Raw genomic sequence first — 26,331 nt, forward strand, 5'->3', positions numbered from 1 at the left:
TGAATTGTCCTCTCATTGTTTCTCCCAACCTCCACCTTCCAGAATGCAGAGAACAGGAAGATATGCTTTGAACTACCACCCACTAGATCAGCAGTTCTCAACCTGTGGGTCGAGACCCCTTTGGGGGTCGAACAACCCTTTTACAGGGGTCGCCTAAGACCATCGGAAAACACATATTGAATATATAATTACATATTGTTTTTGTGATTAATCACTATGCTTTAATTATGTTCAATTTTTAACAATGAAAATACATCCTGCATATCAGATATTTACATTACGATTCATAACATTAGCAAAATTACAGTTATGAAGTAGCAACAAAAATAATTTTATGGTTGGGGGTCACCACAACATGAGGAACTGTATTAAAGGGTCGCGGCATTAGGAAGGTTGAGAACCACTGCACTAGATTGTTACCCCAAGCAATAAAGACTACTATGACCTTTTTAGACACTATGGGTTGTCTGGAGAAAAATAATTTAGAAAATTATTAATACATTTGCAATTTCAGCAAAATAAATCTGGATTCCTTGATACCTGATGTGCCAATAATAAACAAAGGCATAATATGCTTTTAAAAACTTTATTTCAACATAACTATGCTTACAGAAATACACTCATATTGGTTAATAGAATGCAATTTAAGTTTAACTTATTTTACATGATTTGGACCAAAAACTTGGTACATGGTTTAAACATTAACAAGAAAAAGAAAGAAGATTTGCAATGTTTTATTTTTCATCTATTACAAATGTATATAAAAGATCCTCCAAAGGCTGCTACAGCAGGCAGCAAGAACCTTGAGAAATTAACCTTTGGTTTGTCTCTGAAAAATAACACGTATTGCACTGTAAGTTTATAAAATTGGTACAACAAAACAGTGTTGCAATGTTTCAATGCCAGTTTACAAAGTTCAATAACTAACTAACTAATGGATGCTGAAAAGAGTGGGGAAAGCCTATGTATACATGTGAAACTGAAAAGCTATTTTTTTTAGTCAATATTGCATGTAGATTGCAAATCTACACAAAGCAGGATTCAGATAATTTCCTGAATCTGAATTAACACTATCAGCTCAGTTTATCTGCTGAGGTCAAGAAGGAAACTCCACACACTAGCTATTTCTCTGATTTATGCAAAAAAGAAAATTATATTCCTTCCCCAGCTTTTCAGTCCAAAACTGATATACTACAGGCAAGGTAGTCCCTTCCATTGTCAACATTCATAGGGTGACATGTAATGAGGTCTACTTGGGTTTAAATATTTATTAGCACTCATATAAAAAATAGTCCCTAAGTTAAAGACCACAGGACTTTAGAAGTGACTCTAAAAAATACAATGACCCTTCTTGGAAGACTAGTGAAAACATCCAGCCATAGTTATAAGAAACCTTGTAAAAAAAAAAAAAAAAAAAAAAAATGTTGCCCCTTGTAAATTACACTTCAATAAAATAAAAAAAAGCGCCTGAAAGAAGCAGCTCTGAAAAGAGAAAATATATAACTTAAAATATATTGAAAACAATAGATTCAAAAGATAGTTAAGAGATACATTTTCATAAGACTACCTAGGATTAGACTTATAATGTATTCTAATATTTCAAGTTTATCTCTAGTCACTAAACATCAATTTACAAATAACATGTTCACTTTTTTTTCTTTATCAAAAGGGAAGTCTAGCTTAAATTCTATCCAGTGGAGGGGAAACTGAGAAAACACAAAGATTCAGTTTCATGCAAATATCACATTTTTCAAATGGAAGAACTCCCAACTAGAAAAGAAGTTCATATTATTAATATGATTTTTACTGAAACAATTTTTAATAAGTACAAATACATGGCATTAAGGTTCAGAACCTAATATAGGCCTGACAATCAAGTCTTTGTTTTCTGGAAGAAAGGCCTCAAAAGCCCTACCCAATTTCTAATAACAATGTTTTCACGGATCAATTTAACAATAAGGAGTTTTAATTTCCTTCATATTTTTATTTAGCATTCTCATCTTTAAAACTAGATAAGAAAATAACTCAATTCCCAAGAAGTCAAATGTTTTTCTTTAGTACGAAAGAATCTACAAAAGCCTCTCCCCCAAATTGATTTCCAATCTCCAACCTGTACTTAATATGAATGTTTTCATAATGTAAAAGGTAACTTACATAAAATGTACCCATGAACATCAAAACTAGTTGTTAGAAAGATTTAACTAGCTTTATAATTTAAGTTTTAAAACATAAATATTTGCAGCTTGATCTTCTGTTGACAATGATTGTCGGAGCCAAGAATTCACCTAGAATTCAACATCATTTACAAATTTCCATTCATGCACACAAAACACACTATTAACACACAATTCACTCCTCATGTCTTGAGAGTATCATCTTCTTTGAATCTTTGGTCTCCCAGTCAATTCAAAGTTCAAATGTCTTTTAACTCAAACTTCACTCCTAGATTTTTAACAAGTTTTCCACCTACACCTCAACGCTTTTCCTAATCTTTTTTCATGTTGTTCTATCAAACTCTGCAACCTACACCTCAAAGAGATCACCAGGGAGAAGAAAATAAATGAAATATAAAATGGTTATTTCAGAACAGAAAATGGAAGATCAGAATTGTTTAAGATTCCTTATTGGGATCATAGTTTATTTTTACTGCAATGAATAACTACTATAAACAAGAAAAATCCTGTTGGATTCTTTTATATTCTTTGGCGACTGGCCAAAGAACCTATCAAAACAAAGTAAGTTTGGGAATATACATTTTTTCCTACAAAGTATAGGAACACCAAGATAGCTGCATTTCATTTGAGGCCTCACCTGTACAAAGAGGCTGTCACAGTGACAGCCAGGAAACCCACTCGTTTGTGGAGATCCCTGAGAAAGTGTGATTTTTAAATCTGGACTGTAATTAAGGTTCACCAGCCTTTTTCATTGTATTCATAGGAAGTAATGGCTGGTCTACCAGCACTCATACTACCTTCTTCTCATCCTAGGTTTTTTTGTATAATTGTTATGGCTTTGGAATCTCACAATGGATATTTTGTATAATTTGAATGTGTTATCTGTCTCTTAATTCCAGGTTTGCAATTTCCAAATGTCACAATTGTTTACTCAGCTGAGTAGCCATATGGACACCAACCATCTATGAAAAAAGGTTTTCCTCAAAGATATGACTTAACACTGTACATTTAAGTAGTTGTGTACTAAAACAGGCCAATAAATTTTACTTATGGTTGGTATTTTAGAGAAAAATCCATCAATATAGTCTAGTGGTTCATTTATTGCAAAGTTCAAGCTGAGAGCTGTGAACTTACTACATCCATTTAAAATAAATAACTTATATGAAATACAGTTATAGATATAAGATGTGAAAATCAAAATCAATGACTTGAACCTGTATGTTTCATTTGCTCACCAACTTGCACACACTAATATTCTGCAAAAAAGACAACTGCAGCAAAAGAAAAACTGCCCTTTTGCAAACAAGACTAAAAGCATCCCTCCAAAAAGGACAAAATAAACATGCATATATATGTATAAAGTGTTACTGTTCAACACAAATGCTATTTCTAGGAAAAAATTTAACTGCATAGGTTAAAAAAAAATGTGCAATATCTTTAAGCCATTAAAGCACCGAAAAAAAAAAAAAAAACACCAAAAATCATTGTTTTTATGACGATTAACATACACAAATAAGAAATATTGATCAAAACTCAGGAGTAAATACCTGGACTGAAACAATGTCCATTGCTTGGAGAATTTTTCTTCAATTTAAATGTCTCTTCTCATCTCTAAAAAAATTTTAAAGTGCTAACTGTATATAAAGCAGGCAAATTCTTCAAGTAATTTGCTATTTAAGCATGCCAATTTTTATAGAGCTACATAAGAAACTAAGAATAAACTAAACTGAAACAGGAAGACAGACATTAGGGGTAAACTGACAAGTTATAGCTAAACAAAGCAATAAAATGCTATGCCACCTTGGCCTTCTAGTTTCAATTAAATGTGTAAGCTAACAGATTTAGGTGATGCTGGTTTAGTACACTAACTCCCTTGGATTTGCTAAAATGTATACAATAGGTAGAGAGTCATAAGAAAAAGAGTGTCACTTAAAAATCAACATTGGACACTAATTAAAGCAATTTTAAAATTAAATGGTTGTCTACTAGTATAAAGGAATATAAAATGTAATAGGACCTTACAAACTAAGAATTGAAGCCTTTTCCAAAGTTTAATTACTCCTGTCCTTTAGCTGCTTTTTCAAGGAAGTATACGTTAACCAAATGGCGATTGAGGTGCTTGCTGTAATCTTTTTCTTTTCTAAAAGAACGATCACAGAAGATACAAACAAAATCTCCCTCAGCCACCTTGGCTGTCGAGGCTTCCTTTGCATTTTTCCTACTAGCTTCTTGTGGAACTGGCCGGGCCCCATTTAATCCAGAATCATCACTACCCTCCGACATGTTGTCACTTAGGTCACTTCCATCATGACTATGGATACCTTCATCTTCATCCATTTCCTGAGACTCATTCACTGCCATGGTAACAGGAGGTGATGCTACGGCAGTTTTGGACACTGCTTCTTGTTTTTCTGTTGGCAGAGGAAGAAGCGGTGGTGAAACTGATTCTTCAACTGCTGAGTCTTTTCCAGGGAGATTCTCTGTTTTGTTCTCATCTGTATCCATATCCATTTCACAAAGCCTAGTGTCAGTCTGAGGTTTATCACCTGAAGTTTCACCCTCTAGCATATTCAAGTTTTGTTCAGAGGATGAAATATTGGCAGATTCCTTGACAACAGCTAGACTCTTATCTGCCTCTTCTGCTTCTACTTTTTGAAGTGGGGCTTCTTTACTTCCTTCACATTCGGTGAGTAATTTTTGGTCTTTTGACTCCTCTTCTTTTAAGTTTTCCTTTGGCAATGGTGGTAAGAAATCCTGTGCACTTGCACTTTCCTTTAGAAGTTGGCTTTCTTTAACAGGCACCAAGCCAACTTCAATAAGGACTTGCTCCTTCCTTGCCATTTCACTCTGCATGTTAGACTTTTCCTTTTTATTATCTTTTCGAGGAGACTTTTTGGGAATTGGAGGCTCGGTAAGAGGAGGCGGCTCCGTAAGAGGAGGCGGCTCCGTAAGAGGAGGCGGCTCCGTAAGAGGAGGAGACTCCATGGCAGGAGGCTCCTCCATCTGAACAGGCCCCTTCTGAACAACCTCCATCGGAGCAGGCTCTATGGGAGGAGGAGGCTCTGTCTGAACAGGCCCCACCTGAGGAGGCTCCATGGGTGGCAGCGGCTCTGTCTGAGCAGGCCCTCTCTGAACAGTCTCCTTCTGAGCAGGCTTGCTGCTTTTTCTACTTGATTTATTTTTCAGAGTTTTCTTCTTTGTACTTTTTTTCACACAAGTATTTTGCTTTTTATTGTCCTCCACTTTGTTCTCACACTTTGGTACTTCCTGACTATTTTTGGGTTTGCTTTCTGTCTTCTTTTTCTTTTTTGTCACAGGTTGCTCATCATTAATAGCATCTTGTATGGAATGGGCTTCAGCTTCCATCTTCCTTTTGCCTTTCTTGGTTTTACAGTTTTTTTCTGCATTGGTTTTTGAATGCACATCCATCTCTCTAGTTTCCATTGCTGATTTCCGAGTTCTGGTAGTCACCTGGATTGAAGCATTACTACAAGGCTTTTTCTCTTTCGAAGCATTATCTTTTTTCTCCACTTTTACAGGCTTCTCACTTTTCTTTCCAGCTACATCCCCCTTTATTTTTGTCTGCTCTGTTTCTGTTTTCTCATTGGTATTATTGTTATCAGGCAAGTCAGCCTCTCGCTTTTTGGTTTTCTTTAGTTTCACTTTTGAAACATCCATTGTTTTATTAGGACAAGTGGGATGCTTTGATTTGAAATGATACTGCAGATTACACTTCTTGGAAGCTGCATAATCGCATACAGGACAATTGAATTGCCGTGGATTAACATGTAGCTCCACGTGTTTTTTGAAGTTACTTCTATCTGCTGTTTTATAGTCACAGTGTGGGCAGTTAAGAGGTTTAGGCCCATTGTGAACCTGTCTTGCATGGCGAGTTACTTCATGTTGATTGGAGGCCACATAACTACACTGATCACATTTAAATGGCTTCTCACCTAAAAGTAAATGAGACGTCGAAGACATATTAAAAAATGAATGCAAGATCATTAAAATATAAGGAATTGGATTATGTTAACAAAAAACCCACAAAAACTATATATTGAAAAGACAATTTCATGCACTTTCCATTTACCATATTTACTTGTATATCTTTTCTCCATCCCTTGACATTGATTGTGAAACTAAACCAAGAAATACGTATCTCACAGCCATCATCATCTAAAAATTTCATCAACGTAAGGCTCTCAAGAACTACTAAAGAGCAGACATTTGTTAATAAACAATTACTGGCCAAGTTCAGTTCTGGATAGTAATTTTGGAGTGAGGACCCTCAAAGAAAATAACTTCAAATGTTTTATGTTTAGTTAAAAAAAGTATAATGGAGTGGAATATAAAATTTAGATATTTTAAAGATAAGTCTTGAGACTTTAAAGAAATAAAGTATACTCTAAGCTACACTCCCAGACCTTCCACACAAGTTTTAAAACACTGTGTTAGCCTCAGGGAGCAAAGAGCCTTTTTTTTCCCCTTTAAATTTAACCCTTTTATCCATCAAGGCAAAAGCTGTCAAGCGTCATTCAGCAAATTTCCCCAATGCCAAAGATGCTATTTTAAAGCAAAAATATAGCCTAGTCAGAAATCTTTCCTTGATTTTTACCTACCTTTTAAAAAATGGCCAAAGAAACTAGGTAAATTTGAAGGGGCATACAAATAGATATGGTAAGTAAAATAAGCAAACAAAGTAATAATCACAGGTACATTACAGAACCAGAACAACCCCCACCCCGAAATTAAAGGCATAAGAGTAACACATTCTACCTGAATACATACCCCTCTAGAACACACTCTAGTAAATATTACCAAATGGTATCCATACCCCACTGGTCCAATGGAATGCATAGTAGAAAAATGGAAATTGACATTTATGAAAATTCATCTCTCAAACATCCTCAAATTCATATCACATCTTAATATTTTCATAAAGCAAAGCTACTCAGACACTAAGTAAAACCATGTAGATGTAGATGGTATGCTTTACATGATTAGAAAATGTCTGATGATAAAACACTTGATCACAGAAACAAATACATATCCAAGTGCATCAGATAGGACATGTAGCTAAGTGGACAACTCTTTTCCATATTAGTTCACTAACAAATTTGTAAATAAGTTTCTACAACATGCTACATTACTCCATAGTGCTTGGCCGTATCTTGTCCTCTCTCCAGTGAATCACCTCAATGGAGACAAGCATTTGTTTTATATATACAGACAAGAATAGGGAAAGATAGGTGGCATAATAGTTAAGAACTGTTTTGGAGTAAGAATATCCGGGTAATCAAATATGGGATTCTGCAATTTACTGTGAGATCTTGAGCAAGGTACTGAAAACTCTCTAAAGGCTCATTTCCTCACCTGTAAAATATTTTTTTTTAAAAATTTTAATTTTAATTTACTGGAGTGACTTGATGGTTAATAAAATTATATGGGTTTCAGGTATATACTTAATCTAATATTTAGATTATTTAGCCATATAAACATTTAGCATGGGCAGTTAGCCAGGCATCCTCTATGCATTATCTGTAGGAACAAACTGGTTAATTTTTAGTATTGGGGGGGAAGGGAGGAGTCATCATATCCTGCCTATCCACATAAACCCTACCTCTGAATCAACATTTGTGATAATTAAAGAATTATAAGGAAAATAGCACCATTTTAAAAACCCTAGTAAATGAGGATATTTACATAGCAAGCATTAGTCAAGGTATGGGAAGATGTAGAAATCTGTTTAAAATTTGATGGCAGCATAATTTACTTGCTCCAATTTTCCTTCTATTGCCATAAAATCCTGCTTGTATTAGAAAACCTCTCAAAATCAATAAAAACATATTTTAAAAAAAAGTATGGTATAGTTTTTTGTTTGTTTTAAAGAATAGTTCAGAAAAAATATCAAGGAAGCCTGGCCAGTGTGGGTCAGTGGATGAGCATAAACCTATGAACCAGGAGGTCAAGGTTCAATTCCCACTCAGGGCATATGCCCAGGTTGCGGGCTCAATCTCCAGTAGAGGGCATGCAGGAGGCAGCCAATCAATGATTCTCTCTCTTCATTGATGTTTCTATCTCTCTTTCCCTCTCCCTCTCCAAAATCAATAAAAAAAAATATCTTTAAAATCCTTAAAAAATAATAATTCAAAAGAAAACATATAGCAAAGAAAATCCAAAAACAACAGTTAGCACACTCAAAATTGTTCAGGCAAAGATTATTAAAACACCATAGATAAATACTTATACAATGACAAAAGTATTTCAATGAAGATACAAGTACTTTGTCATTCTAATAGTACAGGTCAACCAGATATATGACTTTAAAACATGAAGTATCAAGCATTTACATTTAATTTCCAGCATATAAGTAATACAAGACACAGGGACAGAGAAAAAACTATATGACACCATGAAAAAGCAAGTAAGGACAAATCCAGAAGGAGGGCATTCTACAAGAAAAATGGCCACATTTCTTCAATGCCTTAGTTTCCACATTTGTAAAATGGTACTAGAACTTATTTATCACTAGAGGCCCAGTGCACAAAATTCGTGCACTAGGGTGTGTGTGTGTGTGTGTCTCTCGGCCCAGCCTGTGCCCTCTCACAGTCTGGAACCCCTCAGGGGATGTCCACGGGGGGATCGGACCTAAGCTGGCAGACATCTCTCTTGCAGTCCAGTGCTCTCGCAGTCCGGGACCCCTCGCTCCTTACTGTCTGCTGCGCTTGCCAGCCGTGAGCCTGGCTTCTGGCTGAGCAGCGCTCCCTCTGTGGGAGCGCACTGACCACCAGGGGCAGCTCCTGCATCAAGCGTCTGCCCCCTGGTGGTCAGTTCACGTCATAGCAACCTGTTCCGTGGTTTGGTCAATTTGCATATTAGGGTTTTATTATATAGGATAGGATAATTCAATGAATTAACTTGTGTAACGCTCTTAAATGTTTTATTTAAGGGCTACCGCATACTATCTACCAACAGGACATATGTCTACTAGCCTCAGCAAAGCTTTAGATATCATCCAAGTTACCCTCAGAAAATGAAACCAGGAAACACTGAAAGGTGACATAGCCAGGTTCTGGTTAAGTGATCCAACTCAATAGCTTTGGAGATTTAGAAGGTACACTCAAAGTATATATTAACATGATAGGCATGTAGGGTCAAGAAAGGCTAGCAAGCATATTATGTGACCCCTTCATAAATCAGAATCTGTACTATAAACCAGTCTTATCACTGACATAAGACAGCTATATTCAATAACAATAAAATGCAAGCAAGCCCAACCAGCATGGCTCAGTGGTTGAGTGTCAACCTATGAACCAGGAGGTTATGGTTCAATTCCCAGTCAGGGCACATGCCCAAGTTGCAGCTTGATCCCCAGTGTGGGGCTTGCAAGAGGGTAGCCGATCAATGATTCTCTCTCATATTGATGTTTCTCTCTCTCTCTCTCCCTTCCTCTCTGAAATCAATAACAACATATATATTTTTTTTAAAAATGCAAGCAACATATTTAATTTTAAATTTTCCAGTAGTCACATTACAAACGTAAAATGAATTTACTATTTGACCTAATATATTCAATATTATGTCAACATGTAATCAATATTTTCAAAATAGAATATTTGGATTTTCTTCATACGGTTTGAATTTTAGTATTTTATACAACTCAATTCCAATCAACCACATTTCACAAGCTCAATAACCACATGCGGCTAGTGGCTACCCAACTGGACACACAGATTTACGGTAACTGTTAACCTAAGGGAGGTAGGTCTACATCAAGCATGTCAAACTTGTGGCCCGCGGGCCACATGCGGCCCACAATGAATATTTTTGTGGCCCAGCCAATATAACGGTATGTAAGATACGTTTTAATAAAAATTTCGTAACTTAATTTTTACAATATCCTGTTATACATAATTATTAATAACGAACTACAACTTCGCTAATGACTGATTACTATAATTGTGTTGCATTCATTTCCCTTATGCGCCTTACAGGCAGGTGCACCATATTTCTCTCCACTAATACTAGCAGTGAATATTTTAGCAGCTGATTGCCACGTCATTAGTATTGGACTGACTTGTTTGGTGTGTGCAACAGAAAATATTTCGCTTTTGGAGAACAAGAAAATAGGTTTATTTGCGTTACGCTTATTAATTTGTGCAGTTATTCAGTGTCTGGTAAGTTAATGTTCAAGAAAAAAAGTGATTTTTATTAAAATGTTCTATTATTTCATGTTAACAATTACTCATTTATTTCAGCCCTTAGTATTCAGCATGTCTGTATAGAAAAAAACCTACGTCTCTATGAAAATTGAAGCTTTTGTTTTTTTGCAGCCCACATAAACTTAAACCTTGTTTATGTGGCCCAGGTTAGCCTTCGAGTTTGACATGCTTGGTCTACATAGACGTTTGTAAACAAGATTGTATTTAGCATAGTTTGCCCACAGGGGTACATATCGTATATTCTAAATCTGAAAGGAGACATGGCAGTTCACCAAGGGTCAATCATGGCCAAAATGAAATAATTATCAACCACAAGACCACCTATACTAATACTTTTAACTTGGCCAGCTTGATACTGGGGTCCAATTCTGGTTGGTGATGCTGATCTTTCACTGTAGTACATGAATCTCCTACTTGTTACTGTCTGAATTCTATCTATTATAGGCTAATAAGTTAATATCTCAAATTACATATAATTCTCTAAAGGTAGGCTTTTGTATATCAGTCCTCAGAGAAGCCCTATCAACTTTCAAAATAGAACAAATCCAAATTTCAAGACCTGAGAAGCTCAGAAGGAATCCCTAGAGCAGTGATTGCGAACCTATGACACGCATGTCAAAGGTGACACGCGAACTCATTTTTTTGGTTGATTTTTCTTTGTTAAATGGCATTTAAATATATAGAGTAAATATCAAAAATATAAGTCTTTGTTTTACTATGGTTGCAAATATCAAAAAATTTCTATATGTGACACGGCACCAGAGTTAAGTTGGGGTTTTTCAAAATGCTGACACACCGAGCTCAAAAGGTTCGCCATCACTGCCCTAGAGCCTGGCAACCACACACTATGAAATTTGGTGTCATACTGTGTTGAAGGAGTGTGAGAAAGTAGGAGTTGTTCAAAAAGCATTAACCAGCCTTGGTCTATGTGTCACTGAATTTATTGAAGAGCTAATGAAAATTAAGAACCCTCCTCCCAGAAAAGTACACATTTACATTTACAAAAATTCTACCTATGGACTCATTAAAAATACAACTCCATAGTAATAGAATACTGATTTTTAACTAGTTTCTAAATTATATTTAAAAATGTAATCATAAATAATTACCCATTTCCAGGTCTAGAACTTCCTTCTAATGGTAGTTTACTATAAATGATAGAAAAGTTCCCATTTCTTACCAACCTGAATGAGTACGCATGTGTCTAGTTAGATGAGTCTTCTGAGAACTTGAGTAAGGGCAAAGTTCACATTTATATGGGCGTTCTCCTGAAAAAATATAATTAGTGCTTAAATATGATAAAATAAGGCAAACATAATTATCACTAATATTATATACAATAATCAGTACTGTGTATTATTTTCATATTCCTGGCACATAGTCAATTTATGTAAATGTATTAGAAATATAAGTTATTTCATATAGGGTTTACATAACTACATCATTTCAACTTTGTTGACACTATCACTGGCTTTCTGAATTCTACAGCACTTTTAATTTTCACAGAAATACTACATATTATTACATTAAACTTGTTGATTTTTTAGAGAGAGGAAGGGAGAGAGAGATAGACAGCAATTTGTTGCCCCATTTATTTATGCATTCATTGGTTGATTCTTTTATGTGCCCTAACAGGCCGGGTAACCAACTGAAGCTACCTAGCCAGACTATATTAAATGTTAACTACTGAGAAATTAATCTTGATAAGGCATCAAGGAGCATTTTTTTTTTTTTTTAATTTAGAATTATCCTTAAAGAAAAATCTACCCAAATTTTTTGATGCTATGGCTTGGGTAACTTTTTTTCTTTCTGTTTTGGCTAACTTTTTTTTTTTAATTTTTTTTTTTATAGACTTCAGAGAGAAAGGGATTGGGAGAGACAGAAACATCAATGATGAGAGAGAAGAATCACTGATCAGCTACCCCCTGCATGCCCACTACTGGGAATCGAGTCCACAACCCGGGCATGCACCCCTGACAGGGATCAAACCCGGGACCTTTCAGTCCACAGGCCGACACTCTATCCACTGAGCCAAACCAGCTAGGGCTTGGCTAACTTTATTAAAATCTTTGTAAAAATGATAAATCTAGCCCGGCCAGCATGGCTCAGTGTTTGAGCGTCAACCTATGAACCAGGAGGTCAAGGTTCGATTCCCAGTCAGGGCATATGCCCAGGTTGTGGGCTCGATCCCAACACAGGGGGCAGCCGATCAATGATTCTCTCATCATTGCTGCTTTTCTCTCTCTTTCTCTCTCTCTCCCCTCGCTCCCTCTCTGAAATCAATTTAAAAAAAAAACACTTAAAAAGAAAAAAAGGATAAACCTACTATTTGAATTGTTAGTTTAAAGCAAGAATGCTTTTGAGCAGGGATTTTGCTGTGTTTAGCTAAAAATTTGCAGTGGTAGATACAGCTGTTATGAAATGTCAGTGTTAAAACAAATTTTATTCATAAAACCATAGGGACAGAGCAATTGAAGATGAGAGGCCAGTGATTTAGTACTGAAGAATTTAAGACACAAAGACAGGAAATGTGTCTGTTTTTGAGTGTGGGTTGTCAACCACAAACTTTTTTTAAGTTTGAAAATTTGTTTCATCTAGTCTTTGGCCATAAGATAATAATTACAACCTTGAGCAAGTTTCTGCATCTAGAAAAGTAACAGTACCTTCACTTTTTAGAATTGTGAGAATTTAATACATGCAGTGTACTTAACACTGTGTCTTGGCACATATAAAGCCCTAAATAAATATCAATTATTATTTTTTGTCTACATAGTAAGATATAGCAACACATGTGTCTAATAAAATTAAACAAGGAAGAGAAAAAGGAAAGAAAAAAGAATGTGGTGATGAGTGAGAAATGTAAATATAACTGCTCAATTGTAATTGGCTGGTAGCTATAGATTAGCTGTAAATAGCTCATAGCATAGAATGACTACTTTTACCTGGAAGAATTTTAAGATAGTTTTTAAAATATTAAAAGTAGTTCTTGAAAGAAGTTGTTGAAGAGGAGACCAAGATGGCGGCATAGGTAAACACAGGAAATTGCTGCCTCGCACAGCCACTTCAAAAATACAACTAAAAGATAAAACGGACATCATCCAGAACCACAGGAAGGCTGGCTAAGTGGAAATTCTACAACTACAAGGAAAGAGAAAAGCACACTGAGACTCAGAGGAGGTGCACAAGTGCAGAGGTATGGAGGTGCACGTGGAAAGGGCTGGCAACTGAGGACACGGTTGTCTTTTTCAATCCGGAGGGAGTCACAAGCCCCCAACTGCTCTGAACTCCAGTTCCGGGGGAGTCTCTGGAGACCCAGACTCATACGGGGAGAAACTGGATTGTCTGGCATCTGTTGAAACTTGAGGGCGGCTTTCTCTCACAGGTGCTTGCAGCGATTATCGGGACAGAGACTCGGGGCCTCTTAGGATAGGACTGAGGATCAGCCATAGCTATTTGCTCCGCCCTGTTGATTCCCTGAGACCCTGCCCCACCCAAGCTGTGGGCAGAGGCTTTTGCATATGAATGGCCTGGCCCTTTGCAATCTGAAAATTAACTAACAATCTGCAGCTGGGCCAGACAGACCCAGAACTTCCAAAAGAAGGTCCAAGGCCCCACAGCAGCTTGCATTGCTTCACAGCTGGGCCTCATCTAGGCACCTCCAAACCCCAAACAAAGAAGAGGAATTTGCAGATCTCTCCATAGCTCCTGCTGGGTAGCCTCAGGCAGAGGCTAAATTAGCACCTCCTTAGAGATCCAAGAGCTAGTGTACCCAGTGATCAGAGTGGGACCATCCAGATTACAACTCCTCAGATCCATAAGGGACACACTCAGGGGGTAGACTCAGTGAGCACCAAAGCCCCACTGAAGCAAATCTTGCCCCAGAAGGGTGTCTCCAGCACAGAAGTTCTCCCACTGCAGACACACCTAATTCTCACAGCCAACTGGCCTGGAAGTCAATTCCTCCCAGTGATACCTACAACCATCAAGGCTTAACTACAACAAGACTGTGCACAAAGCCCACAAGGAGGTGCATCAAGAGTGTCCACCTCAGGTAATTGGGGAGGCTGAGCCACTGGGCCCTATAGGACACCTAGCACACAAAGCCACTCTATCAACACAGGGAAGCATGAAAAATGCAGAGACAAAGAAACAGGTCACAAATGACAGAAATGGAGGAAAGCAAACTACAGGATATAGAGTTCAAAACCACACTTATAAGGTTTTTCAAGAATTTTCTAGAAACCGCCGATAAACTTAGTGAGACCCTCAAGAAATCTAGTGAGACCCTTGAGGATATGAAAAAGGACCAACTAGAAATTAAGCATACACTGACTGAAATAAAGAATATTATACAGAGTTCCAACAGCAGACCAGAGGATCACAAGAATAAAGTCAAAGATTTTAAATACGAAGAAGCAAAAAACACCCAACCGGAAAAACAAAGAGAAAAAAGAACCCAAAAATATCAAGATAGTGTAAGGAGCCTCTGGGACAACTTCAAGCGCACCAACATCCGAATTATGGGGGTGCCAGAAGAAGAGAGAGAGCAAGATAGTGAAAACCTATTTGAAGAAATAATGACAGAAAACTTCCCCTACCTGGTGAAAGAAATAGGCTTCCAAGTCCAGGAAGTGCAGAGAACTCCAAACAAAAGGAATCCAGAGAGGACCACACCAAGACACATCATAATTAAAATGCCAAGAGCAAAAGACAAAGAGTGAATCTTAAAAGCAGCAAGAGAAAAAAAGTAAGTTACCTACAAGGGAGTACCCATATGACTGTCAGCTGATTTCTCAACAGAAACTATGCAGGCCAGAAGGGAGTGGCAAGAAATATTCAAAGTGATGAATAGCAAGAACCTACAACCAAGATTACTTTATCCAGCAAAGCTATCATTCAGACTTGAAGGTCAGATAAAGAGCTTCACAGATAAGAAAAAGCTAAAGGAGTTCATAACCACCAAACCAGTATTATATGAAATGCTGAAAGGTATCCTTTAAGAAGAGGAAGAAGAAGAAAAAGGTAAAGATACAAATTATGAACAACAAATACACATCTATCAACAAGCGAATCTAAAAATCAAGTGAATAAAAAATCTGATGAACAGAATAAACTGGTGAATATAATAGAATCAGGGGCATAGAAAGGGAGTGGACTGACTATTCTCAGGGGGGAAAGGGGTGTGGGGGGTGCGGGAAGAGACTGGACAAAAATTGTACACCTATGGATGAGGACAGTGGGAGGGGGGCGGGGGGGGGGGGGGGGAGACCGGGTGGAGGGGAGCTATGGGGGGGAAAAAGAGGAATAACTGTAATAATCTGAACAATAAAGATTTAATTTAACAAAACAAAACAAAAAAGTTCTTTACAGAATATCCACAAATGGCCAATAAGAAAATGGAAAGATGCACAATATCATTAGCCATGAGGGAAATGCAAATCAAAATAAGATGAAGACTTCATACCCACTTGCTTTCCTACAATCAAAGTGGCAGATACTAACAAATATTGGCTAGGATGTGGAGAAACTGAAACCCTTATGCATTACTGGGATAGTAAAATTAATGCAGCCATTTCAGAAAATAATTGGCAGTTCCTCATATGATTAAACATGGTTAGTTACCTATTTGGCACAGCAATTCCATATAGATAGATAGGTTAAAAAACAAAAACAAAAAAAACTTCTGTCCACACAAAAACTTGTTCAAGAAATGTTCATAATAGCATCTTTTATAATAGCCAGAAAGTGTAAACAAACCAAACACCCATTAACTGATGAATGGATAAACAAAATGTTGTACACCCAAGGAGACGTATGTAATAAATAATAAAGAATTTAAATTTAAAAAGAAATGTTGTATACCCATAAAAGATTATATGGCAATTAAAGGAAAATAAGTATTGTACATACAATATGAATGAACTTTGAAAGCATTTTGCTAAGGGGGAAAAGGTAATCACACAGGACCACATATTGAATGATTCCATATACAGGGTGTCCCCCCAAAAATGTATACACACTTTAACTGCTCATAGCTCAATTTTGAAAATGAAATATATTTAAATAAACACTGCCTTTATAATTACTCAGTGTGTATACATTTTTTGAGGATACCTTATATATGAAATGTCCCGAACAGGCCTATCCATAGTGAATTGTATGGCATGTAAATCCTATTAAGCTGTTATTTTAAAAGTTAATGAAATTAAATTAAATACTAGTGTAGATTAACATGAAGAATCAATAAAAAATAATTTACTTTTAAATTCTTTATAACAAAACAGACTGATTCTATCTGTGCAATTCTACACTATAGGCACAATCTACAAAACAGTGATTTTTCAGTCACACATACAGGCAAAAATGTCATCTTTTAAAGTAGAATTTGTGACCTTGACCAGGTAGCTCAGTTGGTTAGAATGTTGTCCAGCTATATCAAGGTTGCTGGTTCGATCCCAGGCAGGGCACAATGAATGCAAAGATGGGTCAAACAAATCCATCTCAATCTCAGTCCCTCTCTCTCTTCCTTCCTTTCTCTCTAAAAAAATCAATCAATATAAAATAAAAAATAAAGTACAATTTGTGAACTGGTTAAATATCTAAGCCACAAAATTAAAAATCTTTTTATTTAAGACTAATGAAAACAATCCTCATCCCCACCATACTAATTACCTATAAAGAGATTCGGATTTCAAATCTCTTGTATGTGACCTTGGGCCCAGCACTTCAAGCTTTTAAATCAGAAGTTTTCCTCTCAGTAAGAATAAAGTACCTAGCATTGATTACTCAATAAAAGAAGAAACTCATTTACTCTGCAAACTACACTACCTAATGAGAAATAAGTGATTCTGCTGCCATTTCATATCTCTACTGTTCAGCACTAATTAATTTATTTTCAGAAATACAATATTTAGAGCCATGAATTTAATAGCAGAGATACTCTCAGAATTTACATAATCAAATTATCCTTCCATTTATATACACCAAATTGTGGGTTTCTTTAATCAAAAGGTAAGAAGCACTGGAGATCTTGCTTCCCAGTAATTGTCATCAGTTTGGGCTCAAATAAAAATTCTCAAAAAAATAAAATAAAAATCACAAGGTAATAGGATGGAAAAATCTTTTTAGAAAGCATAAAGACCAAATCGGTTTAACAATAAAATGTGAAATCCATACAACCAGTGTTAGCTATGTAATATATAATCTTATTGTGAAAATATCAACCTCAAATTAATGTGGAGAAAATGTTAAGTAATGGCTGGTATAACTACATAAAATATAACCATTAAAAATTAGTCACCTATACCCGTGGTCGGCAAACTGCGGCTCGTGAGCCACATGCGGCTCTTTGGCCCCTTGAGTGTGGCTCTTCCTAAGTCTTAGGAGTACCCTAATTAAGTTAATAACAATGTACCTACCTATATAGTTTAAATTTTAAAAATTTGGCTCTCAAAAGAAATTTCAATTGTTGTACTGTTGATATTTGGCTCTGTTGACTAATGAGTTTGCCAACCACTGACCTATACTATAACTAGATAAAAATAACCACTACAATAAAAATTAAGAAATGGCAAAAAGTAGAGTTCCTATTTTTTTTTTAATATATTTTATTGATTTTTTACAGAGAGGAAGGGAGAGAGATAGAGAGAGTTAGAAACATCGATGACATCGATCAGCTGCCTCCTGCACATCTCCTACCAGGGATGTGCCTACAACCCAGGTACATGCCCCCGACCGGAATCGAACCCGGGACCTTTCAGTCCGCAGGCCGACGCTCTATCCACTGAGCCAAACCGGTTTCGGCAGAGTTCCTATTTTTAAAATAATTCTTTACACAAAAAATTGGAAATAATCTTTTCAACTGTCTTCAGTTTCTTTTTTCTTCTAAAAATGTTAAATCAACAATTTAGATTACTGTTGAAAACATTTAAAAAATTTTTTAACCAGTGTCATCCCAATAAATTCAATAAAAAGTAATAAAAAAGAAAACAATTTTAGCTTTGGGGGACACTTTTAAACAGTTCAGTGACCCAACAGTTCTGAAGTTATCAAACTGAAACTGCCCTCCCCCGCCCCCAAAATTTAATATGACAAAGGCACTGGGGTGCTGGTAATAGTCTGTTGACTTGCATGGTGGTTATGAGTATATATATTCATAAAACTTCATCAAGGTGTACACATAAAAGTCATGCACTTCAGTTATAATATTTTTGTAATGTTTGAACTTCTTTAGTTTTGAAATAAAATGCTTTGGCATGGAGACATTCATTTATAGGTTATAACAAATTCCAAAGGACTACAAATTCTTTTACTTGCCTAGATTTTTTAATATATTTTTTTACTGATTTCAGAGAGGGAGGGATAGAAACATCATTGATCAGCTGCCTCCTGCACCTCCCCGCCCACCCCCACCAGGGAGATCGAGCTAGCAACCCAGGCATGTGCCTTGACCGGGAATCGAACCATGACCTCCTGGTTCATAGGTCAATGCTCAACCACTGAGCAATGCCGCCGGCTAGGCTACTTGACTAGATTTTAAAACTTTAAATGCAGAAGCCATCTGCTGGGGCTTAGAAATCTTGCTGCAGCCCTAACCGGTTTGGCTCAGTGGATGGAGCGTCCGCCTGCGGACTGAAAGGTCCCAGGTTCGATTCCGGTCAAGGGCATGTACCTTGGTTGTGAGCACATCCCCAGTAGGGGGTGTGCAGGAGGCAGCTGATCGATGTTTCTCTCTCATGGATGTTTCCAACTCTCTATCTCTCTCCCTTCCTCTCTGTGAAAAATCAATAAAATATTTTTTTTAAAAAAAGAAACCTTGCTGCAGGCTTCTTTCCTTCAATGGAATTTCACCTCCAAGTTTAAAATCTACCACTCATGCAAAGCAATATCAATTTACCTCCCCAGTATCCCACTTTCACCTGTGGGATTCAGTTCTACAGAGAGACAACTCCTACAACCAAACAGCATCCCAATAGTCCCTTTTCACTTGTGACCCAAGAGTACAGTACTAGATTGTTCAGACCAGTAATCAGACCTCAAAAGTACCAACCCTTACCAGGAGAATGTAATGTAAATTAAAATAACTACCAGCCTGGACACTGTGGCTCAATGGCTAAGCATCAACCTATGAACCAGTAGGTCAGGGTTCACTTCTCGTCAGGGCACAAGCCGAGTTGCAGGGTCAATCCCTAGTAGGGGGTGTGCAGGAGGCAGCCAATCAATGATTCTATTAACGTTTCCTTCTCGCTTCCTCTATGAAATCAATAAAAATATGTTTTTAAAAAGTAACTACCTATAGTTACAAACATTTATTTGAAAAAAATGAGATTCCTAACTACAAAAATTTTAAAGTAAATTTAAAAGCCAACAATTAAAGAGGTACTGAGGAGAAATGGGAAGTGACTACTGAGTTTCTTTTTGGGTGAAGATGTCCTAAAATTGATAGTGGTGATGGCTGCACAACACTGTGAATATATATTTTTAATTGAATTTATTGGGGTGGCATTGGCTAATAAAATTATATAGATTTCAGGTGTACAATTCTTTAATACATCAACTGTAAAATGTATTATGTTCACCACCCTAAGTCTCCTTTCATCACCATTTATCCCCACATCCCTTCTTTTTTTTTTTAAGTGAACATATCAAGATTTTATTGTCATATAATAAAACAAAATATGAAGCTTAGAACTGGATCACTTGACCCTTTCTCTTCTTATCTCCTCCCAGTTAAAATGCTTGCATCTCTTAACAGGCAGCATTCTCTTAGATCTGCAGTTGGGCTCAACACATTCAAGCCTCAGCACAATCTTCTTTGTAGTTTTAACCTTTTTTCAGAAAATCGGTTTAGTCTGCCCAGGATAGCCACTCTGCTTCCTGTCATAACGCCACTTTCCGTGCGCATACAGAGAATCCTCGCACTTCTTGTGCTGTGTTACTTTGTAGGGTTGATGCTTGCCACACTTCTTACAGAAAGTTTGGCAGGTTTTAGGAACGTTCACCATGCTATAGGCAAGGAAAGCCCCACATACCTTCTTCTACCCCCCACCCCCCACTATCCTTCCCCTCTGGTAATTACCATGGTGTCTGTTTTCTATATGTGTTTATTTTGTTCATTAGATTCCACATATTAAGTGAAATGATTGGCTTATTTCACCTAGCATAATTCTCTCCAGCACTGTGAATATATTAAAATCACTGAACCATAACTTTAAATAGATGAATTGTGTTAGTAAAGTATATCTCAATAAAGCTGTTATTTTTTTAAATGAATTGCAAAATGTGACAAAATATTTCTAACTGTTGGGTGTAGATGATGGGTATATGTTGGTGCAGTGTAGCATTCTCTTTACTTTTGAGATGTTTGTAATTGTTCCTATTTTTAAGATTGTTCCACTTTTTTTTGAAAGAAGGCACTTACTTATAAATTAGAAAGGTCCTCTTACCTGTATGAGTTCAAATATGTTGAACATTACTTTTTGTTTGAAAATAGTTGCATTTTCCACATGTGGTTGCTTTATTAGGAAAATAATTTGAGTGATAATGCCACCAATACTTTAAAAAATTCTCACATTTCTGTGTTTTGGAGACAAGTTGTTCCATTTAGGAGCTCACTATCCCAAGTCAAATGTTTTTAAATAGTTTGAGGCTCTGTTAAATGTGGTTATGCAAGGGTTAGTTTTTTTCTTTATTATCAAAGTCCTAAATTCCTTCGGGAAACTACTGTATGCATCTAGATGTATTCACTGCCAACTAAATACATCTTCTAACAAAAACAGTAGTCTAAGCTGGCTAAATGGTCTATCCCAAGTTGCTAGAGTATGTATTTTAGAAAGAACATTGGTAAGATTTCTCTTGAATATTCTTCCATATAACAGTCAGTACTTGATTTGTGTTCCTCACTAGATCCTTTAATTCTATAGTATAGTTACCTCCTTGGAGAAACTGAGGCACAGAGAATAAATAACATGTTCAAAGGACAAGACAGCAAATAATCAAATCAGGGTGTGAACCCAGTACGCCCCCCCCCCGCTTTTTTTTTAGCATTATTGTTAACTACCCACTCAATTAACTATCAGAAGTGAGTTGAAGTTATGGACTGCAAAGGTGCTCTTACCTGTATGAGTTCGAACATGTTGAACATAATTGTTTTTTCTGTCTGAAAAATAGTTGCATTTTCCACATGTGTACACTTTCCTTGGAAAATGGTTTCTTAAGTGTTTTCTCCAATGATATTCGCTTACTGTGGTATATGTGCAAATGATGCACTTGTAGACTCGCTCATTATCACCAGCTCTAGTATGGTGTTTCAAGTGAGCAGTATAGTGATCGTATCGATTGGTATTGTAGCCACAGCGGTCACAGCGAATGGGGCCTTTGGAGAAATCTCCCTCTTCAGCAGTGGAAGAGCCAGATTCCCTGGCTTTTGCTTGCTTCTCTGCACTTTCTTCCACAAAAAACTTCTTGGCACTATGAACTCTGATGTGATGCACAAACTGTTCTTCAGATTCTGCTTCATATTGGCATGGCTTACAACGAAAGGGTTTGGTCTTCAAGGTCTTGGATTTGTCCTCTGCTCCAGGTGTCTCAGGAGGAAGCTCTTTATTTGAGCTGTAAATTTCTGGGGCAGCTGATACCTCAAACACAGGCTGTGGGTCTGCAACATTGAGTTCCAAACTTTCCAGTTCCATGTTTTCCAGGCCATTCGGTTCACCTTTTATATCAGGAGACTCCTCAAGTCCTTCTCCATCACTATCTGAAAAGTTGTTATCCCCAACAGGCATCAATTCTGCCATCTGCCTTTCTTCGCCAACTAGGTAATCACAGCAGCTGCCATTTACTTCCCCAGTTAAGGCCACATTTGCCAACATGATGAGCTGAGGAGCAGCCAATTCAGCTTTGGAGAGGTCATGCAAGTCATACATATCGTTAGGCAAGGCCATGCCAATGTTGCCACTGCCGTTGAACAGCCCTCCTCCTCCAGAAGACTGCCCCATTACCTGGGTGGCCATAACTGTATTCTGAATTCAAAACAAAACAAAACACAAAAGCACCAGTTTAAACACAACTTTTACTGGTCTAAAACCAAAACACTACCATAATCCTTCATATCTTTTAAAAAACAAATTTCCAATATAATCTCTAAGCTCAATGAACTTCATTAACTACTAAAAAGAAGCCTTTAAAATCTTTTTGTAATTTCAAATTCTTTACTGCATAACCAAAAAAAAAAAAAAAAAAATGTCTATTACCCCTCCTCCTCCGAAAAACTTTATCAAATTTTTGACATAATTAGGTCCACCAAGTAGATCTACCACTGGCAAGCACTTTTAACTTTTCTGGTGCAAAAAACAAACAAAACAGAAGCTTTCATTTTTAATGTTAATTAAATTACTTTTAAAATTCAATATGTGAATAGTAAACTAGAGCTAGCCTCCCAAATCCTCCTTCAACATTTACTGGTCTAAATCAGAAAAGGGAGAAATCCAAAAGCCAGGCAAACATGTCTAGAAAGTAGAAGCCTGTAATAAATTGGTCAACTGAACTTAAATTCACATTGCCTCAACTAACTCCAGAGGAGAAAACTACTGTGAAAAAGTACCACTTTGTTTCTTATTTTTTGCTGATTTGACCTGTTTAAGGGGAAAAAAAATTACGGACCTTTTTTCCTGCGAAAAAGTAAGTTTGGTGTACTCAAAACTTCATAAATGAAAATAATCTTTCAAACCACCTACGAAAAATAATCATACAATTCAACCCGACAATCAGCAACTTTCTTGCATTGTGCTTGACTTGGCCTACTTGCTTAGTGGAAGCCATTACAAGATCACCCTCTTGAAAACATGTAGGGCTTTTTAAACCGTCTTAACCAGGCTCCATCCCAAAGGCGCTATTCTCAAAGTAGGTGTTCTCTTGCAAATTAGAAGTCAAAATAAGTGGCAAGAAAACTAAAAAAGTTTAACCCAAAATACAAAAAAAGAAAAATAAAAAAAAAGCAGTCCGTTTCACCGAAGCGTATGAACGCAAACCGGTCTAGTTATACGTACCCGCAAAAAGTTGGAATCAAATGCCATCACAGAAAACAAACCGAGGGCAAAAGCTGTCCCAAGGCTGATCGTCCGGGCTCCTCGGTTATTTACCCAAACATCGACTTCCCTAATAGTGCCCCCAATCCTCACGACCACCCCTCAAGAAATCTCAACGTGTGTCCGGCAGACCGTCCGAGCAAAGCTCCGAACCCCAACGTGCTGCACGGATTCCTACGCGCCGCTGCCACCGGCGCCTGCCTCGGCGGCGGCATTCCTGGCTGAAATAGGCATTCGGCCATTTTCTCAAAATACCAAACACAAAGCAGCTCTTTGCAAACTCGGGCGCTCTCGCTTCCTCTCGGCTCGCCCCGCTCGCGGCACACATTTACACACCAGTTCGCGGGAGCTGCCCCAAACCTCGCCCCGAGGCCTTTCCTGGGCTCCCCAAGACCAAAAAAGGCCAGGGGGGCCAGCTCGGGGCGCCGCCGGGCCAGACCGCGTCTCCCCCGGGGCAGCAGCCCCCGCTCCGGCCCTCGGACCCGCGTCGGGGAAGAGGAAAGTTACCGCGTCGCCGGCGTCCCTGCTCCTCTCCCGGCTCCCGGGCGAGCCCTCCGCGCAGGGCCGACAGGCTCCGCGGCGCCCCCCCCCTCCCCCGAGGCGCCCGCCCCGAGCGCCAGAGGGGGCCCCCCACGCGCGCCGGCCGCCCCCCGGAAGTTTGCGCGCTCACTCCCCCACGGCGCCCCGCGGGACGCGCGCCCTCGTCCTGCCGCCCCGGGAGGCGAGGCGGCGGGGCGCGGGGCGCCTCGGCGGGGAAGCGGCCCGAGCGCAGAAATCGCTGTCCAGCCCCATTGGCGGAACCGCCCGGGCCCCAGGCTGACTCAACCCGCCCGGCCGCACTCAACGGCGCCTTCCGGCGAAAGGGAGAGGCCGCGAAGGGAGGGGGACGTGGGCCGCGGGCCGCGAGGGGCTGCGGCGGGACCTGTTCGAGCAGCGGGAGGGCGAGGAGGAAGTTTCAGGACTCGGGCCCCACGCAGCTCCGCGCCGCGGCCTCGGGACCCGACTCCGAGAGGCGCCGGGCCCGCGCGGAGGCGGAGGCCGGCCTCGACCGGGGAGGGGGTCCCGGCGCCGCGCCGCTCCCCACGGACGCCCCCGGCCCAGCCCCCCGGGGCCGCGCCGGTGTAACCCGATCCCGTCCCGCCGCCCGCCCCCGTCCGGCGCGGCCGCCGCCGCCGCCGGAGCCACAGTATCTGCAAATCAGCCCTGGACAGCGCCTCGCTCCGCGTCCTTCCGCGCCCTCCCCCTCCCGCGGGCGCCGCCGCCGCCGCCCGGCCGGCCCTCCCCCACCCGCCCCGAGCCCCCGGCCCCGCGCCGCGCTTACCGGCCTTCCTCGGCCAGGAGGGGCTGGGGACCTGGCGTCGCCGCTCCTTCTCCGACTACTTTTCTTTGTTGCAGGAGTTTCGGGGGAGGGGGGAGGGAGGGTGGAAAAGTTGGGCGCTGGGGCCGTCGAGGCCCGCGAAGGCCCGGGAGTGGGGCTGCGGAGTGCTCAGGCCGCGGGCTCTCGCCCTGCTGTCCCGGCCGCCGCCGAGGTCTGGGGCCCGGGGCCTCGGCGGCGCTCGCTCTGCTGCTGCGCCGCAAGCTCGCGGGAGCCGCACATTCCAGCACAGGAGGCTGCGCCGCGCACCCGGCCCGCGCCGCCGCTGCCGCCCGCGGGACACGCCCCCTCCGCCGCCCGCGCGCGCCCGCGGGACACGCCCATTCGGCCGCCCGCGCGCGTGGCCGCGGGGTGCGCCCCGCCCCTTGGCCGAGGTGGGGAGCGCTGGGCCCGAGCGGGGCTGGGGACCCGTGCGCCTCTGGGCAGACTCACCTAATCCGCCGGGCCCCTCACTGCTGCCCTTAGGTCAGAAGAAGAAGAAGCAAAAAAAAAAAAAAAAAAAAAAGGCAAGCCCAGGGCTCCTTGATTTCTTATTCCATAAGCAACAGGGAAGTTAGCCCCCAGCCCAGGCGTGCACGCTGGAGAATGGAGCTGTTCAAAGAAAAATCTGCAGGCTTAGACCAGACTCTTGAGAACTATTGTCACCCGCCTTTCAAGTCTAAAGCGCTCGAAAATACCCTTCCTAATCTCTTCAAGGCTCCACCCATAGCCACTTGACTAATTAAACTCCGCTTTTAAGTTTCGACAGTAAAAATGCATTCTAAATTGTAGAGTCAACGAGAAAAACGCAGTCGGTTCTTGAGTTGTGAGAAGAAAACGTTTCGGGAAGATCGCGGACCCAAAACGGAATGAGTAATGAGCGGACACATCCGTAGACGTAGTAGGTCATTGCTGAGCCTTCAAAGCACGATTTCAGTGAAGAAATTATCTTCGGATTACAGAGGGTAGAGAAGGGTGATGAGGACATGGAGGCTGCCTGGTGACCACGTGTCGGAAAGGAGCCTGGCTTCCCACGTTTTACATAGTAACCATGCCTAATGCCTGGCGCACAGTAATATGGCAGAGATTTATGCACCCCTTTCCTTCAGTTTACACCAGAACTGCCTTCTTAGTCTGTCTTTGATACTTTAAATCATGCCAGTGCTCAGAAGCTTAATGGCTCCCATAAACCTCCTCCTGTGGCATTCAAGGCCCTGAGTAATCTTATCTAGATAAATTGGATTGTCACTAGTATTACCATAGAGGTAGCAGCAAGTGCTAAATAGGGGTTCAGAGTAGGGAGATGGTTCCTAACTAAAAGGGTCTAGAAACTTCTTAGAATAGATGGTTTTCTAATCTGGCCTTGGAGAATTTCAACAAGTGGAAAGTAGGTGAAGGAACATTCTACACAAAGAAAACAGCAAGCTCGAAAACCCACCTATTAAGACTTTCCTAACTCCTACCCCGGTTCCCCCAGTTCCTTTTCTTTTAAGTTC

The 26,331-nt window shown here is 39.7% G+C and overlaps 1 protein-coding gene across 3 annotated transcripts; it reads right to left on the bottom strand.

The window, feature by feature from the left end:
* Window positions 1-572: 572 nt before the first annotated feature.
* Window positions 573-25,015, bottom strand: REST (RE1 silencing transcription factor). Of its 3 annotated transcripts, none has more exons than XM_070396116.1 (4): window positions 24,803-25,015; window positions 21,513-22,416; window positions 11,581-11,664; window positions 573-6,127 (listed from the first exon to the last, which is right to left on the bottom strand). In XM_070396116.1, the coding sequence occupies exons 2-4, from the start codon at window positions 22,405-22,407 to the stop codon at window positions 4,230-4,232; spliced, it is 2,877 nt and encodes a 958-aa protein (XP_070252217.1). In that variant the 5' UTR covers window positions 22,408-22,416; window positions 24,803-25,015; the 3' UTR covers window positions 573-4,229. The 3 variants fall into 3 exon arrangements, with proteins under 3 accessions (XP_070252217.1, XP_070252224.1, XP_070252206.1); XM_070396123.1 differs by lacking the exon at window positions 24,803-25,015 and adding an exon at window positions 23,989-24,031; XM_070396105.1 differs by lacking the exon at window positions 24,803-25,015 and adding an exon at window positions 23,443-23,875.
* Window positions 25,016-26,331: the final 1,316 nt, after the last annotated feature.

Source organism: Myotis yumanensis, unplaced genomic scaffold, assembly GCF_028538775.1.
Source record: "Myotis yumanensis isolate MYYU_CA2020_CCGP unplaced genomic scaffold, mMyoYum1.0.hap1 SCAF_1, whole genome shotgun sequence".
In the NCBI taxonomy this organism is placed as follows: domain Eukaryota; kingdom Metazoa; phylum Chordata; class Mammalia; order Chiroptera; family Vespertilionidae; genus Myotis; species Myotis yumanensis.

What these genes read in the sequence shown, in the direction of transcription:
- REST (XM_070396105.1), bottom strand. Translation starts at nt 23,469, where the DNA reads ATGGCATTTGATTCCAACTTTTTGCGG. An exon ending in TTGATTCCAACTTTTTGCGG is followed by an intron (nt 22,417 to 23,442) that starts GTACGTATAACT and finishes TTTTGAATTCAG; the next exon opens with AATACAGTTATGGCCACCCA. An exon ending in ACACATGCGTACTCATTCAG is followed by an intron (nt 6,128 to 11,580) that starts GTTGGTAAGAAA and finishes ATTTACTTTTAG; the next exon opens with GTGAGAAGCCATTTAAATGT.